This window comes from Drosophila guanche, unplaced genomic scaffold (genome assembly GCF_900245975.1).
Source record: "Drosophila guanche unplaced genomic scaffold, DGUA_6, whole genome shotgun sequence".
Taxonomy (NCBI): Eukaryota; Metazoa; Arthropoda; class Insecta; order Diptera; family Drosophilidae; genus Drosophila; species Drosophila guanche.
Genome location: NW_022995753.1, coordinates 1,318,646 through 1,338,549, shown reverse-complemented (window position 1 = coordinate 1,338,549; position 19,904 = coordinate 1,318,646). Strand labels below are relative to the sequence as shown.

General features: G+C 41.2%; 1 protein-coding gene across 1 annotated transcript; it reads left to right on the top strand.

Moving 5' to 3' along the window:
* Window positions 1-1,524: 1,524 nt before the first annotated feature.
* On the top strand, window positions 1,525-18,760 carry LOC117588433 (frequenin-1). The gene is made up of 8 exons (XM_034279714.1): window positions 1,525-1,800; window positions 11,031-11,236; window positions 14,141-14,165; window positions 14,572-14,620; window positions 15,266-15,355; window positions 15,422-15,500; window positions 15,564-15,652; window positions 15,709-18,760. Exons 2-8 carry the CDS (start codon window positions 11,173-11,175, stop codon window positions 15,874-15,876), a joined length of 564 nt encoding a protein of 187 aa, XP_034135605.1. The 5' UTR covers window positions 1,525-1,800; window positions 11,031-11,172; the 3' UTR covers window positions 15,877-18,760.
* The last annotated feature ends 1,144 nt before the right edge of the window (window positions 18,761-19,904 follow it).

The window sequence follows — 19,904 nt, the reverse complement described above, 5'->3', positions numbered from 1 at the left end:
CTTTAGTCAACGTCAAGGCTCCAGGCTCTCTGAAATGTATTTTTAAAATCCACATGACAGCGTTCAAAAGGCACCACTGAAATTTGCATTCATGCATTCGAGAGCCGCCTGCTTTTTTTGAGTTTTTCTAATATACTTTAGAATTTGCCACTCCAACATAAAATGCCTCCCACATTGTACATGCATTTATCCTTTATAAGCTATTTTTTTGCCATATAATGAGCACATACTTTTTTGTATATGTACATATATTAAACATAATTTCACATTCCAGTAATTATCATTAATTATCAATTAATTACATGTTTGTAGTAGTTCAAAGCAGTAAACAAGTTTCTCTCTGTACCATAAAAAAATAATGTTAAAATAGAACATATCACGAATATGCTTAATATATTTACATTACCTCGCTTGCAAAAACATTGGCTCTTGCATATGGCAATGTATGGGCCATGAATAACATCTTGCTATTATATTGTCTTTGGCCTTACCATATCTGTTCTCTGCTGCTGAGAAGACAGAAGACAGACAAGAGACATTAAATGAAATTACTAATTTATTCGCCGCGCGTTCGATGCAAAAATGCAAAATTCACATACGTAATGAGGTGGGGTTCACTTGATTACGGTGATGAATTGTTCCAAATCAAGATCCATAGAATGGAGAGAGGCAGGAAAGTATCGATATTTGAAGGGAATCTTCTAGATTGTTAGGTCGGAAAGGTAGGTTACAACGTAGGATAACACTCACCTCAGAGTGTTTGTTCTTTGAACTTTATTATACAAATAATCATCTTTCTTTGAGAATGATTTCCCACTTTCACAGACCTTAATCTACACTACCCCAGGGTCTAAGGAAGGGTCTGCAGAGTTCGCATTGGCTTGGCTCGATCCGAACATGCGCACATAAAAATACTTAAATAAACGGTTCGTTTGATTTGCCTGTTGTCCATATCCGTATCTGTTCCTGCTGTTGCCGCTTTATTGTTTATTTGTTTGCCGTTTTCTATTTTCATTTTCGATATGCCTTGCCTGAAAATGTACTATTTACTACATTTAGGCAGAGCATGGCAAGTGGAGCCCCGTGGGGTATATGGGAGAGAGAAGACTATTGTCTGCCTCGACAATAATTAGTCACAAGTGAAGACCACTTGGCGAAGCTAAGTATATTCCTTAGTTGCTCAACAGTTGTTTGTGATACCTGGTGCTGGGTCACTACCTGGGTAGATTTGATTCGTGTTGCAGTATGGAAAATATGTTGACTTCCTCGAGAACACATGGAGGGAATAAGCAAAAGCAGAGTAGTTGGGTTTGCATGGCAGACAGGTATCCCATAGTCGGATCGCATCGTTGCCTGTAGTCTGTAGCCACATGTTCAATTCTCTAATTCTTTAATTCTTCGATTGCTCGATTCTTTTATTATCGCCCGCTGCCTGCTGCCCGCTGCCAGCTGTCTGCGCTGACTGCTCGGTCGGCAGCTTCTAGCATACGAGGCCCCAGGTGGTTTCTGCCATTCGATTGCCTTTCGCTCAAGTTGCATGTTCTCCTCAGCCCCAAAACGCAACAAGACGCGTCGCGATTTGTTTTTGGCTCTTACATTTGTATTTTCCCGTATACCCTCTTAAATATTTGTCGTTTTTTTTTTGTGCACATATAAAATTTTTAATTGAACAAAAACAATACTCGGGAGTTTTGTCCCGTTTAAGTTTCCTCAAAGCGAATGAGCTCCAGCAGAGTACGAGCAGAGTTTGGTTTTAATTTTTGAGCATCCGCACCTCTAATCCATACAAATGCTCATCAGGTATGTATGTATGGATGTCCCACTTCCCCCAACCTTTGATCGGTAACAATGATAAACTTTGATAGGTGAACAATTTCAGCATCGATGGGTACGTAGACTCCAATTTGATTATAAATGCAGGCCAGGAGTAACAAGTTGCATGTTGCAAGCCCAGCACTCTCATCCGAGGGACGCCCGTGCTAGTTCGGAGAATACTTAAAAAATGTGAATGTTTTCGATGCTTGTGTCGAATTTGTGTTTCACTGAGGAGGAAGACTGCATGGTGTTTGATCAGTCCATAGGATCACTATATGAATCTCTCCAAAACCCTTCGTTTCCCACTTTCTATTCTCCACTCTCCACTCTCCACTTTTCTTTTCATTTCCATTTTACTTGCCATTTTTATTCTCAGTGGAAACAGGCCACGTGACGTGGCGCGTAAATGAGGCACACTCTCTCTCTCTCTCTCTCTCTCTCTCACTCTCTTACTATTTTTTTTCACTCTCCGTGTGTGTGTGTGTGTGCCTAAGTACATAGACATGCTTAACACACACTCGCTCGCAATGGAGCCTAGGGGCATAATGGGCGAGCGGCATGCGCGACCATTCGTACAGTGGATTCATTGACAAAAATTTGGGCGGAAAATCAACGCTCTGTGCAGCTGGTACTGCAGTAGCAGACGACATTTACATGTAATCCCAGTGTAGTGGTCCGTTAGCCAATTTCGGGAGAATATTTTGACAATGTGCAATGTGCTGCTGCTCATTCAGCGCCCGCTAAGAGGCGTTTCCATCCAGGTGTCTACTAACTGTTTTCCACTGTACCAACAACGAACCGAAGTACCACCACCCCCATCAAAACCCGTCGCGCCGCGCCCTTCATCCCTCCCTCATCCCAAACAGTCATGGCCTGGCTTGAAGTAAACAGTATTCGAGGGTAGTGTAAACAATCATTGACCTCGTTCATATTTCTTGGAGCGTTCGCTCATTTGCCTTTTGGCCCCGAGATGTAGCGTGGGGCGGGCGGGGGGTACGATGACTTTGCCTGGTCGCAATTAAAATTGTTGTTTAGCTAGTTGGCCCCATAGCGGCACCCATTCTGTTTCAACCATTCTGCTGCCTTTGGCCGTAATCATTTGAGTAGTGAGTTTGGAACCAATTAGCCGCAGCAAAAGAGAAAAAACCGAATCTGATTCTGTTGGGACGGTCCCAGTGTTGTGTGTCCCCAAAAAAAAATGTATGCTGGGCATTAAGCAGAAAGGCAAGCAGGAGGAATCAGAAGATAGGCTCAGAGCAACCAATGCAGGAACAACTTGGCGATGAATCTCAAAAAACAGCGTGGTAGGGACTTCGTAAAATTCCTAACAAATGCTTGGACGTTACCCATCTTACCATTATATTGTCTTTGTTGGGAGCATCTCTGCAAGTTACTCCTCGTAGCTCTCATACCGCCTCGGAGGGCGTTAAGGAGAAAGAGAGGAGCTTAGGAAAGTTAAAGCGGCTTGTTTGCGGCCTGCAAACATGACCCAATATCAAAGCAGGCAATCAGGATAACGCGCATTATCCCGAGGCCCACATATGGAGTGGAATAATTACATTGCGGGGTGGTTTGATGTTGGTGGATAGGAATCAGGGGGCTAGCAAATGTTATTTGTGTGTGCGTCGCTGAGACGCCAGCATAGCGCTGGCTTAGCATTTTTATGTGTCCCCGACCCCTGCTCCGACCAAACTCCAATCATGGCTACAGAGACATTATGTAGTTGGCTTTATCGCAAACGATTTTCCAAACATGATGCCACGTGGACCAAGACCAAGACAATGATAATGAAAGTGGCATCGACCGCAGAAGCGTTCGTATGGGGTCCAGACTTCTGTGATAGTTGACAGGTGACCAAAGTGTTGCCTTGAATGGAACGCCATTGATTGTGCCTGGTATTCGTAGATTATCTTTGGGCATATCCATTCCATCAAAACAAATCCTTTAACTGTTGTTCTAGTTTACAATTCGACTTTCACATTTTCTTTTTCTTGCAGCAGACATTTTTGTTGTGCAATTTGTTTTCTGCGGTGGCTAATTTGGGCCTTTTGTTTTCTTGGCACTGCTCAGTTTTAAGGGTCCTACCACTGATTTTATGGCGCATAAAATGAATATTAACCAATAACTTGGATTTAAAGCGAGATCTTGGGCACAAAGTCCTGGCATCCGGAATAACTTTACTTCTTTTGCTTCCCAACTCTGCTGTCTGGCTTTTTCTGTTTGAATATGAATTGATTACTTGGATAGTTTCTAGTGTATATTTTAACCCTCGTCATCTATTAGAGGTGGAGAGAGTTTTGAATACTTGACAAAATCTGTTGAAAACTTTTCCTCAACTTTTTGTTAGGCATACGTTGGGTCTGAACGTCGCCAAGGAGAGACCTTTCATCGCACTCCTTTTTCATTACTCTGCCCTTTCCTCTCGTTCCACTTTCTCTGCTCTTTTTTCTTTCTTCACGCTAATATTCACTGATTCTCTCTCTCTATCCGTGGCTCTGTTCGAAAAATCAAGCATAATGCTGCTGGGGACGCTGTACTCTGCTTCGTTGGCACTTGATTCTGTATGCTCTCACTTCATTCTTCCCCCTCTCTTTCTCCTCTTCTCTCTCCGTCTCAATCTCTTTCCATGCCCGTTCTCCCTTTGCACACGGGTGTCTCTGTCTCAGTGTTTTTCTTTGTTTGTATCTGAAATGCTGGCGCCGGCATTCAGTAAAGTGTCTGGTAGCTGTCGCCCCTGGACTGAAAACTGGGATTTGAAGGTAGCAGGCGGGGGGTTTGCAGTGGATGGCCCAGTCAAGCAGCCGTTCTCATGGCACTTCAATTCGTTTTGCTTGTTTCGTCAGTGAAACTTTCGAAAAGTGTCTATTAATTTTCATATCGCAAGCATTTTTCAATAATTATGTCGCTTCAGAGCCTTCCTAAACTTTCGTCTTAAGTCCCTTCATGGCCAATATCCTTCTCGGAGATGGCCCATGAGGCGTTTATTCGGCGATTGATTCGCCAGAAGCGAGGGAGTCGGGAATCTAGCTCCCGAGTGACTTCTTTTGCCCCTCTCTCACTTTCGCTTATTATTTCTGTATCAAGTTTACTCGAGGAATTCCCCAGGGAAGTGTTTATAATTTCGATGCCAGAATTTTGCACTTCCCTCCCTATTTGCCTCTCTTGTTCTGTGTTTGTTGCTAATTGTTGTTAATGAAAATTTAATGACTTTGTTAGCTTTCAGCCACCCTCAAATGTCGCCTGTGTTGTCCTCCTCTCGGATATTTATCAGAGATATTTGTTCTACGGTAATTTTCATTGCGGAAACTTTGATTGACCATTGAATGAGTGTCTTCAGTCTGCGTTTTGGCTCATTAGCTACTTTAAAGAAAATCCCTTGACAAACCCACCTCTGTCCCTAACAACCTGAATTACTATTGCTTAGCTTTAAAATAATTATCAGCTTTTGCTGGCTTGTGTGGCAAATACCAAGCACCCGTCATGACGTCTCTGGCCTGAATGCAACCCACCACACTCCATCCCCTATGCGATTGAGGTTGCATTCCTCCTCAGGCTGTCGCCCTTGGCGGTACATGCCAAAAACTCAACGCAACATTTTTTTAGGCTTAGGGAAGACTCTTTGGCTGGTCCGGGGACTCCTCCTTTATCCCTTTCCAAGGCTCACCCACGTGCAGTGTGCGCACTAATTAAGACAAGGTCGGTGCACTAATTAAGAATAGCTTTAAGGCATTTAAACGCTCGAGAGATCCAAAAGCGACCAAATCCAGAGCCAGACTCGCAGCCGAAACTGAAGAGATGCAACAAAAGTTGGAGAAGAATACGGATCAATGTGAAGTTAGCGTTTTCTCAGCGAGGGAGGCCTCCCCGTAACCATTGCATAAATTGTTTTGATGGCTGATGCGCTGATAATCAAGAATCAGCGGACACAGGGCACGCCGCGCAGGTGGTTACATGGTGAGGAGCAACGCTGATTTCATGCCATTATATTAGATGAGATTTTTCCATTTCGTTGTGTTTCACACACCTGGTACTCGTCGAGCATTTATTATATTGCTGCAGGTGGATAGCCTTAAAAAAATATATATGAAAATAAAAAAGTTAAGTTGAGACCCATGATAAATGTTTGTACATATTTCCATGTATTTTGTTTCTTTTCGATGTTTAACCAAGAGGTATAATGTAGTCCATAGTATTTGTGTGTTGCTATTACTTGTGTTGTTGACTGTTTTTCCGTGGCCTCTCGATACTGGCGCCAAAAACTTCGCAACTGTGACGACCGCCGCAAGCTCCAAGGCCGAGAGCTTTTATGGCGCAGCGAAAAGCTTTTGTGGTGAGTAAGCAAACCCAGGAACGAGAGAGAGAGAGAGATGCAAATTTCGTGAAAAAGGAGGAGAGTTTCTGAGGGGGGCGGCTGGGGTTGGCGTCAGAGCTTATGCCCGTAATGTCGAGTTGCTTGCGTTGCGAGTCCGTGTGCCGTGTATTTTTATAGCTCTGTACTGGATATTTTAAGGCCATTGCCTTTTCTTGTCAGGCTCACGCACGGACGAGCACGCCCAATGGTATGCGGCCACCACGTACGAATGCGGACACCCCCACTCGGAGAGAGTGCGCCTGCACAGGTGCTCGTAAAACAGGAGCAAAAAAATTAATAAATTGCATTAAAAAATTTAAAAATTTTGCCCACAGAAAGAGGGAACAAAGGGTCCAATTGAATTAGAGTTCAAGAATGTCTGTCCATTTATTAAATGTTTTCAAATGCTGCCAAAGCCTGGCTTTGAGTCCGACTCTCGCTCTGGCCTGGACGTTGTTTCTGACTCTGTCAGAGAATGGTCAAAGGCAAGTTCAAACGGTTGAAAAAATCCAACGCTCAGAGAATCGCCACGGGTCGTCTCTGGTTCGCTGCAACCGTAGAAAAGGGGAAGCACTTATTTATTATTTATTTTCATTTGCCAGTTGCCAAACACCGCAACTATTTGGCGCTCAGAAAGCTCGGACAGTGGCAATGTGACCAAGGTGACCGCTTGGTGGGGATTGAGCCATGAATCTAGGGAATTGTGCGACATTATGCAATAAATTAATCTACAAATTCATATATTTCCACTACTCAAACTTTATCTTTGTTGGCTTAGTCACTGGTCTACCATTCTGTTTCAAAAAACCCCATTCCGTCCTGGGACTCCTGCGATGATGATTGCCTTCTGCAGAAAGCTCGCTCCGGCAGGAAGGAATAAGCTCACCGGCCATGCGAAAGCCCAGAGGAGCCACGATGGCTGTGTACTCTACAAACTCGCGTCTCTCGATTAAACTTCGTCCTCGTCGGCATCATATCAGCAAGGACATTCGACCTACTGTTGCTTGCGCTCCGAAGCTATTCAGTTGATTTTCAGACCGTGTGACGTCCGGAACGAAACGTTAAACGGAACAGGAAGCCGAGCCAGACCGAGTCCTGAGCCCGGAGTTCCGTCTTTTGTTTTGGTGTGAGGTAAAAAAAGTGCAAGCTGAAAAAATCGGCAACATCATTGGTTGATGTTCTGTCAAAAGAGACGCATCAATGGACTGTGCGTCCATTATCAAAAATAAAACCACATAAACACTGATTTAATAACGCACTCGAACCCAAAAAATAACAAGGAGGAAAGTCTGGGCACTGAAAGTCTTAATTAGCAAATATACAAAAAAAGGACTCCAGGAACCGATGGAAAAATGTTGATAAGCTGCAAAAACATATAATAATATCCAGATTACCTCTAAAAACATAAGAGTTGATTGTGTGTGTGAGTTGGATAAAGGTTGGACGCTGCCTGATAGAAGGTCCAGGCAGCCCATAAAAGCCTGAGAGCTCTCTACTCACACAATAACACACACACACACACAAGTATACGTAATATGCATACATGGAAACACACTTATGCACTCAGAGATACTTTACACCAGTCAAATATTATTAGACCAACAGCAACATTGGAAGACGACCCGTGCGCAGCGACACTGTAATAACCAGCATTCAGTTTCTATATACATGCATGTACATACTCGTACTTATGTACATATGCATATATGTATCTTTCTCTCTATATGCAGTTTCCATCCCACTTTGTACCGCATAGGCGATAAAATATTGAATTTAGGCTATTTTATGGTTGGGCTGTTTTTCTTACCTGTTACCCCCTACAGTCCAATGCTCTTTCTTTTCTCTTCTTTCTACAGAAATTGTTGGGTTTGGCTTTAGCTGATTATTTATCTTCTGCTTTGATCATTCTGATGATCAGTTTCTGTCGCGGCAAATTGATTCTTATATTTCATGCCAGCTAGTCCTTACTTTTCGCTTTTCCACCAATTCTTTCTCTTAATTTCATGAACTGCTTCCCTTAAATTTCTCTCTACCTACCCTAACGGGAATAGCCATCTTTGACCATAGATATAAATTAACCCTTTTAAGTTTTTCAATTATAAATGATAATTTTACCTAGATAAGAAGTTCAACTAAAGCTTTTAGACATTGTATTCAATTTCAAAGCAGTTTCAAATTTAGCACGCTGAAATGGCCAATCACCCCACTGTGCTACGTCAACGAGTTGCTTTATTCCACTCGCGCTTTTATTTCAATGATTTTCCTTTTGCTGCATCCCTGCTTCGGGTAATCCCACCTCCATCAACTCCCCATATCTTGTTACGTCTCCACCTTCTTGTTGTAGTTGCATCCTGCTCAGCTGTTCACCTGGCTTAATAAATTGAATGAAAATAATCAAATGAAAATGAAAGAGGTTATGTAAATTTCGCTCACATGTAAGATTTCTCCTTCGCCTTTTTCCTTTATGTACATATGAATGTGTATTGTATGTGTGTGCTCGTGGGTGTTCCTCCTCACCCCAAAAAGGATATTTGAGTACTAATTTCAAGCAGTTTCAAGTTGCTGTTATTTGCATAATTTACAAAAAGAACTTATTAACCGGAGAGAACAACTGTTCTTTTTTTTACGGAAGTGCCAGAGATCTACTCTACCCCTACGGAGACTCTGTCCTGGGTGGTTGCTGCTAGCTGGTTGCTTGCCTAAAAATTCCATTAAAAAGTGGAAGAACTAAGACCTGGATAGAGCGAAAAGGCTTCTCTGTGAAGAAACGACTTAATGATAGCGCGCGTCTTTGGAAAATTTCGAAAAAAAACTCATGAGAATTTCCGTGTTATCATTTTCCCGTACCCATGAACTATTACAATGGGCATGTGAGGAGCAGCTGACAGAGTAAGAGTTGCGAGTCAATAGCTTGAGTCTGAATTAAAATAAGAGTTTTGAGCCCAAGTCAGAGCAATGACTAACACTGCGACCAGAACTGAGCACTGAGGCGCCTTACAGTATGTTCAATTTTCTTTCTTTCCAATTTCCGATTCTGACAGAAACACGGACTTGGAAACAGACAGGCGCCCTAAGCAGTTGGTACAAGCAACTTCCGACAACTTTAGGGATGCAGGGACTGGGACATGAATGTGGCAAGAATGTGGACGTGGTGCATGGACAGGAAAAGGCCAGGGCGATGGTCTGGGCTCAGAGCTCTGCTCGTTAGCAGTTGCATCACCGGCAACCTGGCCTGCCATCCTGCAAGCCCATAGTCCCTCGTCCCGGCATCATCTCCCCTGCATTTCTGCAGGCCATTTTTGATGCGATTACTTCGTCCGGTCCGAGGCTTCTTGTGAGGCTAGTGGCGTTCAATGGCTGCCAAAAAAATGTCTTTCAAATTGATTATCTGGCGTAGCAATTTTCACTTTATTAAATGAGTAGGCTCATAGGCCCAATAGATGATAGTGCCACAGCCTTATATTCTGTCCAAAACTTCTTGATACTTATTCCCTTTTTTGCCTATTTCTGATTCTGTTCCTACCCTTCCAAGTGGCTCTTGCAGCTTGATATTTTCACTGATTTTTGCAGTTTCAAGTTGGATTTGCTTCGGACTGTTGCATTTTCCCTCCACTGTAAGGCCATAGTTCTCTGTAATCAACTTTGGGCACAGCCATGTTCGTGTCTATGTCGTTGGTGTACCAGTCCATATGTGTATTGAAGATAGAGCTTTAGTGTTGGTACTGGCGATTTTTGATCAAATGTTGCGCCATCTGTGTCTGGTCCTTTCCAGCTTCCGCCGGGCCATCAAAAATTGCCCGCAACTCGTAAAACGGCAAACGTGGCAGATAGTGTGTGGGCCAGGCCCGAGGCAGGACAGCTTCTTTACGATTGCGTTATGAAAGTTTTTTGTCAAATTGTTCGCTTTCTGCGCGGAAATGCCGTGGAGTCGAATTACTCTTGGGACACTTTATGTGACCATAAATTAGGATTATTGCCCTACACGTGGGGGAATCTCCGCCTCCGTCTGTCATCGGCAATCCAAAGTCAATTAAAGTCTCACGCAATTTGCTTGTCAAGTGGCAACAAGGTATTAAAAAAAGTTTTTCCTCCGCTCCTTCGCAGGAGGCAGGTGCAGGTGAAGGTGAAGGAAAGCTGGAAAAAACTTGCCTGCGAAATTATTCAAATTTTAATTACGCAAGTACATACACACAACCATACATACTTATGTATATGTATGTATGTATATAGAAGAAACTTGTAGACAGCGTTGCTGCCATTGTCGTCATCTCTGCCGTTGCCGTTGCCGTTGCCACCACAAAAGGTAGAGCAAACACGAGGCCCCCCGTTCAAGACGAATACCAAATACACTCAAGGATTCTTCATTAAAGGAGCCGTCCCGCCCGATCCGTGAATGGGTTGAGTTGATGGATGGACTCCCTCCTCTGAGCCAGGGAGCTCAGAGCATGGTTCTCTAGTCTATTGTGCCTAGTACCTGGGCTGCTGCTGTTTTTGCTGTTGTTTTTGCCTGTGCTTTCGTTGTCGTTGTTCTTTGCCTTGTTTTCGGTGATGTTGAATGAGTGGGAGGGGTGGCTGCATGGATGGTTGTGTAACTATAGAACAAAACTTGTCGTCGCCGTGCTTAAATATCAAAGTACCTTTCGCTATTTATCAGGGGTAGGAGGCCCTAGGGTGAAGGTGCCTTTGACCATGGCAGGTGGTGATGCTGCTGGTGCAGCGCATTGCCTCTGGTGTGGATGCCGCATGATAAAAAGCGTTTCGCCTTGAAAATGTCCAGTCCAGCACAGTGACTCGTTTGGGCCACTGACGATGGCGATGATGGGCATGATGACAATCTTAAATCTGCTGCCACTTGTCTTTGCAGATCGAACTGAGGCCCAACCAGGATAAGACACGTGCTTCCAATCACCTGTCAGTCGTCTCGAGTCTGAAACTTAGCCAGACGCAGGAGCATAACAAGAGTGTAGCAGGCCAAAAAAAGATTATCAGCTGGAGGGAACTGTAAGATGGGCAAGAAGAACTCGAAATTGAAGCAGGACACCATCGATCGCCTGACAACGGACACTTACTGTGAGTACCTCCTATTTCCTACTTTGATTCATCCACTATTCATCATTTTTGCCGAGTCCAGGCCTCGGGCCGCACTTGCACTCATTTCTTGTAGCTTTTAACGTGACAGGTATATATGTTTAATTCCCAGGGTAGCTCAATTTCAAACACAAGTTAGGTTGTCGGACTAGATAAGTAGGTAATTTGCACACAAATCGGGGATTGAATAAACTTCGTGACAATTTTGTCCCATATATTTTTCCATTTTACCGCTTTTTACCGACCCAAAACTCGGGCGCTGACTTGCAATGATCAGCGCTCGAATTATAAATGAGAGAATGCGGCTCAGAATTGCGTCGGCTAGATTTCGCTCTCCTCTGCTCACACTTCTTCGCCCTTCTTCTCTGTCTGCGGAGAGGTGCATAAGGAAAAAGAAACGGTAAATGACTAGGTGGGAGAGCGCAACTGAACTCAAAAAGCTTAATGACTTCCAATGCATTTCGGAATGATATTGAAAGAGATGATTAAAGATGTCCAAGAGAGAGAGAGAGAGAGAGAAACTGCCGTAAGCTGATAAATTCTTCTTGGTCTGAAAATATCTCCCTCTCTCATCTGCCACTCCTGACTTCACTGTTTACTGTTCAGTTTTACTGACTGGCTGTGCAGTTGGAATTAGGTTTTTTTCCGTCTCATGGTGACCATGCGAACGCATGGTTAAGTCAACGAGTTGGAAGAGCTTACGTGTTGCCCTATGGCTCGGGTGTCGCTGTGGGTTTCGGTTCAAGGCTCAAACTCCCCGTGGCCCTAGTCTTGCCCCACCTACTGCAGCGCTTTCCCTTCTTGTTGTGTGCGTAGCCCGCATGCAGCTAATTTAAAGATCGCTTTGGCCCTTTTTCCAGGTCCCATTCATTAATTAGCATGTGGCCACAGCTACACCCAGCGGCAAGGCCTTGCCATAAATTTACCCTCTTGTGCACAGCGAATGTGCATACATAGATGTGTATATATGTGGTTTAAATTTGCCAACTAGAACTACCAATTCTATAACTTTTTGTTAGGTTTCTTAGTGCATGAGCACTGACGAAGGGCGAGACTCTCATGTGCTTAGTTAGTTCTTGACAATGATAACATAAATGTTATAACATGATAAAATTAGAAATAGAAACAGACAGGAAGTATCTACGTATACAAGAATTATTGGGGTAATATTAGGCAAAGGGATACACAAGAGGGAATACTCAGTAGTTGGGTGCTAAAATGTGTTTTGTCTGGGATATTGGTGGAAAGGGGCATAAGACTGCACTGATCTCTCTCTCACCATTTCTGCAAAAGAAAACTCAGAAATAAAAAGAAATAAACTAAAACTGACTAAAAAAGTAGCAAAACTAAAGAAAAGTGTATTTTCCAGGTATAGGAACCTTTTCTGTTTGTTTTTTTCTGTATCTCTTTCCCATATCATAGACTCTTAGAATATATATTTTGAATGGTTTTATTTCTATCTGTATCTGTATCGGTCTCGGTTTCTGTTGCTTGTATCTGTATTAATTTGTGTAATTTTGTGTGTTTGTGTTTGAGGTTTTTTTTTTATCAAAATTTAGTTTTTGCTGGACTTTTTGGTGGACTTAGTGTGTGTTTTCTTAGCATCTTCCTCTGGAGACGGCACAAGTCTGGCCGCTGCAATGGAAGAACAAGTTTTTTATAACAGAATTTGAGCTACATTAAAAAATGGAGATGCAATATCTCTCAAAAATAGCTCTCCTTAGGTCTGTATGGATGTCTGTATGCAGGTGCTAAAGGTGAAATTAAATAAGTTTAAAATTAAATTAAATAAATGCCAAAGGCGTTGTGGTCTTCCCCGCTCCCGTTCTGAAGAAACTTTTGTTTAAGGTGGCAGCTGTGAAGGGGGACAAGGAATGCCGGGAACGTAAGGGCAAGTAAGTGCACATAAAAATGTATATCGACATAATTACATCCCTGCAAAAAGGAATTTTGTGAGGCTCGTCATTTTTAATAGCCAATGATTATAACCATTTCATACCAGTATGCATATACGCAAAGGGATCGATGCATCGGCACGGATTGCGCAACATTCGACAAAGAGAAAAGGAGCTGCTGGCAGACGGACGGGGGACTTTAGGTATCAGAGCGAACTAATTTGCTTGACAGCTACCGTCGCTGTACAAATATACTCATGCACGGCAGAGTAAAGGCGGTGAAGGACTTGTAGGGGCTGCTGCCAGAAAGGACCCCACTACACATGTATTATTCATCTTGCCGCAGTCGTTGTTGGGTAGGATAACGCTCCTTGGAGCTCACTTACCTCGGGAACGCGATGGCGTGCGCAGACTTGTAAAAAGGTTTTTTTGTGGTGCGGTGTCAAATGGGAGGGTCGTGGGTTTTACTGGCTATGCCTAGTTATTCGGCTACTGGCTGCGGCTAGGCCGAGACCGTGCAAGAAACACGGCGCGAAATCATTTTAGACGCAGACAAGAAGATGTAATATTTCTGACCAACAGCTTGATCTCCAATTTCAAAGATACAGTAGCTCGCAGTGCATAACCAAGAGCTTTTGCAGGGGCTAACTTGTCTCACTGCCTGGAGTAGATCATCAAGAACATCTCTATTACCTATGTCGTTTTTCTTTTTAATTTTGAAAGTGCTTTTCACTCTGTTTTACTATCTCATCTTAACCAAGAGAGTGTCGCATGCGCTTCAAAGTAGACTATAGTTCTGGTGGAATGACTCGCTGGCTGGCGAAAGGGGAATGGAACCGTTTATAATTTCGCTTCTCTTATACACCTCTGTAGCTGGGATACAAATTTCAATTGCACTTTACTCATAAATATCAGAAATAGGGGAAGGTGTTCTCCCACATTGGATGAGCTCTCGCTTAACTAATCTTGATCTAATCTCTCTTTATTGCAGTCACCGAAAAGGAAATTCGACAATGGTAAGCCACACGAACAAATAATTGTTTATAGATTTCAGTTAATTTAATTTAAGCAGACGATCTTGTTCACAAACGGAAACTTTAATTGACTTGACAGACTTGATTTTCTTTTTCTTCGCGTAATTAACTGTCTGGGAAAAAACGTTTTCGTTTGTGAATATTTCTCTTTCATGTTTTATGAGCTTCAAAAAGATTTGTTTAAATATGATTTTGTTCTATTTTCTTTGGTCGGCTCACTTATGTTTCTGTCTTTCTACCATTCTCTATCGCTCTCTGGTGCTAATTTGTTTTTCTCTCTCCTTCTGGTTCCTGGTTCTGCCTTTTCTTTTTTCGGCTATCTCTTCTGTGACCTCTATGTGCTATGCTATTCGCTATCCCGATCTCTGACCTCTAACACCAACGATAGGCACAAAGGTTTTTTGAAAGACTGTCCGAATGGTTTGCTGACCGAACAAGTGAGTACCCAAACGCTTTACCATCCATCCAACATCATAGTTCATTTTTAACATTATCATCCTCTTCGTTGTCATGGCACTCAAAACGACCCGTAATTCGAGTAAACTTTAAAACGAGCATCCATGCAAATGCTAAATATCTTATCGAAAAACAATCAGCCTTGAGCAACAACATTTTATAAGAGCGTAAACTGGATACTGCACACCGAATCCTGGGATCTCAGGCATGGACGAGCGAACAAATTAATGCAAAAGCGGTATACAATTTTATTTGGTTGGACAATTTGAAGTTGTCTTGTTCCTGTGCTCCAGACTTACCATTCCTAGCCAGCTGTACATACTGTACATACATAATCATACATTTCAGTTTACTTAGCTTACACTTACTCGTACCATTCTCATGAGCTCTACCATCCACCATCCACCAGTCACCCACTCGAGTCGTTAATTTTACTTAGCTAGAAAATTTCAACATTTTTACTCTAATGCTATTTTATGTGTCTTACTCCTCTGACTTCCTAACCAATCCCAGTGGACTGCAGTTGTGTATAGGGTCAGCAGAATATTATTAACTTTTCTAACAAGTACATGTGCTTTTTTCTCTCTCCCTCTCTCTATTTCTTATTTGCTTGTTTTTTCCCCAAGGGCTTCATCAAAATCTATAAGCAATTTTTCCCAGATGGAGACCCCAGCAAATTTGCTTCTTTGGTATTCCGAGTCTTTGATGAGAATAATGTAAGCATTTTAATTTTTTTTTTCAGCGTTCCACGTACAATAATTCTCATTTTTATTTATATGCAGGATGGGGCCATTGAGTTCGAGGAGTTCATACGGGCCTTGTCGATAACATCGAGGGGAAATTTGGATGAGAAGCTGCATTGTAAGTATTGATTGTATTGAAACCTTACTCACTCTGCCATAATGGTAATCGACCTCTTACCAGGGGCCTTCCGTTTGTATGATGTGGACAACGACGGTTACATAACGCGCGAGGAGATGTACAACATTGTGGATGCCATCTACCAGATGGTCGTAAGTTGTTTTCTCTTCAAAAAGGGAATACATATACATTAATCACTCGATTGCAGGGCCAGCAGCCGCAGACGGAGGACGAGAACACGCCGCAAAAGCGGGTGGACAAGATATTCGATCAGATGGACAAGAACCATGACGACCGCCTCACTCTCGAGGAGTTCCGCGAGGGAAGTAAAGCTGATCCACGTATAGTCCAGGCGTTAAGTTTAGGTGGTGATTAACTGCAATATTTGTAGTTGCGTTAATAACTGTTGGGGTGGTCCATAGTGGGAATGGAAGCTGAGGCAGAACATCAATGGGCACGGAAGAAGGAGCTAGTCAGTGATATGAGACAACGAACTCCACCCAATCCCTCAGATTCACAGCAAAAAATACAGCAATGTATGTGGATCTTGATTTGAATCGATACTCACACACCCTCTTGTTTTTACCAAATGTCCTCTCTACACACACACACACACACAGGCACAACGACACAACCATGCAACCAAATCGGATCCTTATTTCATATTAACAAAAAATAAATATGAATCCATGTACATATATCTGAGTAAGGATATATATTTATCTGTATAAGATGGATAAATATTTAAATTATCAAATGCCAGAACTTCAAAGAAAAAATTCACCAATTAAAATTAAATTATTAACAAAAGAACGCCAATTTATGTCAAATGCAACAAAAACATATTTAATAATATATATGTACATATTTGTACAAAAACAGAGATAAACATACATCAAAATATGCATGTTGAGGGTCAGTTCAGCCTCTTATGGATAAAAGCGTGTGTAAAATAATGTTCCAATAATCTTATCCAATGAAAATTTTTTTATATGTAAATGCAGTGGAAACTCGCAATAATTAAAGAAAATCTAAAATTCCGTAAACAAATTTGACTTCTTAAAACATTTTTGAACATTCATTTTGATTCTTAATTAAATACACTAAAATAATCGGTTCTAACTTCTGAACATTTAACATTTTTGATATTCCACTGTATTGCATAAGTATCGAGAAAACTTTACTTTATTGAAAAGTAATTATAAATCAAAGCAAGATAGAGAGAGAACTCTCCGATATTGATTTGGATTTATGTACATTACTCAATATGTAGATCTATGTATGCTAATACTTCTACAAATACAAATACATACGCATATATTGAGCATAACTGACCGACTGTCATGCTGTACTTTGCACGAGTCAAAAATTAGGTTGAATCAGTTCTTAAAGCTAAAAGACACGAGCAAGGTGTATAAAATATCCAGGCCTACAGCCTTACTTTTGTCTTGTGCAAAATAAATTCAAACGTTTCCATTTTGTCGCAGAGCGTTACTACTTATTGTATACTCTGAGTGAGCGCTTTGCCGACACATCTACTAACTGTTGATAATCGAAAAAAATACCCACACATAAGTAAATAATTACTCTCTAACTAACTGAATACACTAGATAGATAGCATATAAAAAGTTGTTGAAATAGTCATATTTTTGCTTCTGAAAGCGACGTGTCATGTCCCATGTGAGTGTGGTGCTGCACCACCTCTATCAATGGCTACCCTCACTCATTTCATCCCTTAGACCCATACTAGATCAGTGACAGCCACCCACACTACACACTAGGGACAGGAGCACAATTTTCTAATACAAATATCAACATAAGCCATTTATTGAGACACCCTCCCTATCTCCACCACAGAGCTTGAAGTATACCACCATATCAAAGTAGGAAACTTTACTGAATCTGAAACTATCGCCTGAATCATCGAAACTGTCTCTGTCTCTCTATTTATATCGCTCTATCTTTTTTTTCGATCCTGTCGGACTGTTGCTATTGATTTTAGTTCTGCTTCTCTTTCTACCATAAAATGGAGCCCCCTAATCACCATGCTAAAATAATTTCTATTTTATATGTGGTTCAGCTTTAGATCGTAACGAAACACCAATGTAAAGAAATCTTTCTCTGTGCTCCGACTCATGCTTCCACCCCCCATCCGAATATTCCATTGTATTATTTATTCTACATACCTATCGTGTCATCCCCAGTTATTTTTGTTGCATTGCCTTGTAGAAATCTGATTAAATTTAAAATATAGTCAGTTCAGTTGTCAATCAGGTTTCACTTTGGAACAGCCCCCAGATAATGCGATTAGTTACCAAATTTTGAATGTGCTTCTGATTTTGATTTGCCTGAACAACAGAATATGCCTATGGTAGTGTTGTCGCATAAACAGACAGATTCCAATTGAATAATTTTTGAATATTTTGATTATTAAATGAAATGCCAAGCAGTCGTAGGAATTGCAGAAAACAACATCTAGTTATTCACGAAAAATAAGAATCAATTTGGTGGGAAAAAAAAGAAAAAAAAACTGCATCAACAATCAATTTGTGCGCTTCTTATACTCGATTTCGAGTATCTATACACATATACATATATAGATAAATAAGTATTAAAGCCAATTTAATTGATTTATTGCCAGCTATATACATACATAGATAACACACGTACCCAAGTAAATATTGATATTGTTTTTGCCAATATTTATTGTTGAAAACAATTTGAATTTTAAATTCTAAGCAGCTCGCAAATGCTTGCATGCTTTCTGCAGTCCTATTTAACAATTTAAAAAAAAAAACTGATAAATGTTACAACGCGAGTCGGAGAAATTACAGAAAACGATATCTACACATATTGAATAATCTTAAACGTATTCACTACAAATAAAAATCAATTTCTTGGAGAAAAAAAAAAATGGAAACAAATGCATCAACAATCAATTTTTGCGCTTCTTATACTGGACTTTGAACTCAAACTCGAAATTTTTGTGAACAATTGTACATAGTATGTTTGTATAAGAAGGAGGTTTTGAGAACTCCAGCAAAACTTAAACAAAACCTAGAATCTAAGACACTCCTCACGAAGGAAAACACCAAGATATTTGTATAGTCGAAAGCTAACGAGTAATCTCGCTATTTTTTTTTTATACACTACATATATATTTTTTGGGTACTTTACTTGGAAGCTACTTGCGCACAATATTTTCATGTTAACGATAACTAATAACGAGTTTGATTACAGATTATTTAAAACTGCAAAATCAACCTTACTTTGTGTGCATTCAACATAAGCAATACCTAATTTAGCATTCAAATTCGTTAAGAAAATAAATATTTAATACCTATTAAATCAATTCTATATGAAAACAAATGGGATTCGCAAAATTCATTTGAAGGATACACAAGGATACACACCAAACAAAATATCTCAAAGCAAACAGAATTTTCATTTTATTTTGCTTATCAATCGGATAGAATCAACCATCCATACTGCCTAACTGAAGTTTATTAGCTTTTAACTTCACAATATTGCAAAAACATCGAAAATTAATATTAGAAAAATACTTTTGACGGGAGCTTTTACTGGGAGTTCCTCGAGAATCCTGCCTCTTTGTTCATTCACACGTGTTTAACTCATATGCATGTTGGCATTCATATGGGCAATCTTCTCATTTATAATTAACCAAATAAATAACTCCTTTAACTTTTATGTTTTGATTATGAGCACTTGTTTCTCCTTTCTCTCACACATGGCCAGTCGACGATTTCGTGGGACCGTGAGACTACGTAAACGCGCCACGAATACGAAAACGCACCGGAACAATTCCAATAATTCCAAGCATTCCAAGCGTATTTCAATAAGAGCACATTTGTTGGGGTTTATCTACCATAGGGTGAGGCATAACAGAACTCATGCTCTTATGGTAACACCAACGAGAGCGAGACAGTTCACAGCGACCTCACCTCACCGTGCAATAAGACACTTGCTTTGAGAGAGCGTCGACGCGCTGCTCTCGCTCTTTTCTCCTCTTCCTCACATTGGGTTTTGGAGTTGAAAGTGGACCAAACTTCCCGCCGTTTTTGCATGTACGGGAAACCAGCAAACATTGCCAGAGATAACGGTAACCAAAGCAAAACAAAAAATAAATATGTATCTTTCTGCATGGAATAATATGCTCATACACATTTGGCACAACAATTGACCAAATACTGTTTGCACTTTCTCCTATTGCCTCATTTTGCTGTGTTCGCTCAGCCGCCACGCTTGAGGAACTTTTTCATGCAATTTTAAATTATTTTGCCGTTCCATCCATGATTTTTGGTGCACGGTCCTGTCCTGTGAGCTCTTCGGCTTAAAGGCAGGCGTCCAGGTGAGGTCAGTCTCGGTCCCCGCTTTGCTCAGTA

Coding starts and splice junctions, on each gene's coding strand:
- LOC117588433 (XM_034279714.1), top strand. CDS start 11,173: ATGGGCAAGAAGAACTCGAAATTGAAGCAGGACACCATCGATCGCCTG. Junction 11,237..14,140: donor CCTGACAACGGACACTTACT/GTGAGTACCTCC, acceptor TCTTTATTGCAG/TCACCGAAAAGGAAATTCGA. Junction 15,653..15,708: donor ATGCCATCTACCAGATGGTC/GTAAGTTGTTTT, acceptor ACTCGATTGCAG/GGCCAGCAGCCGCAGACGGA.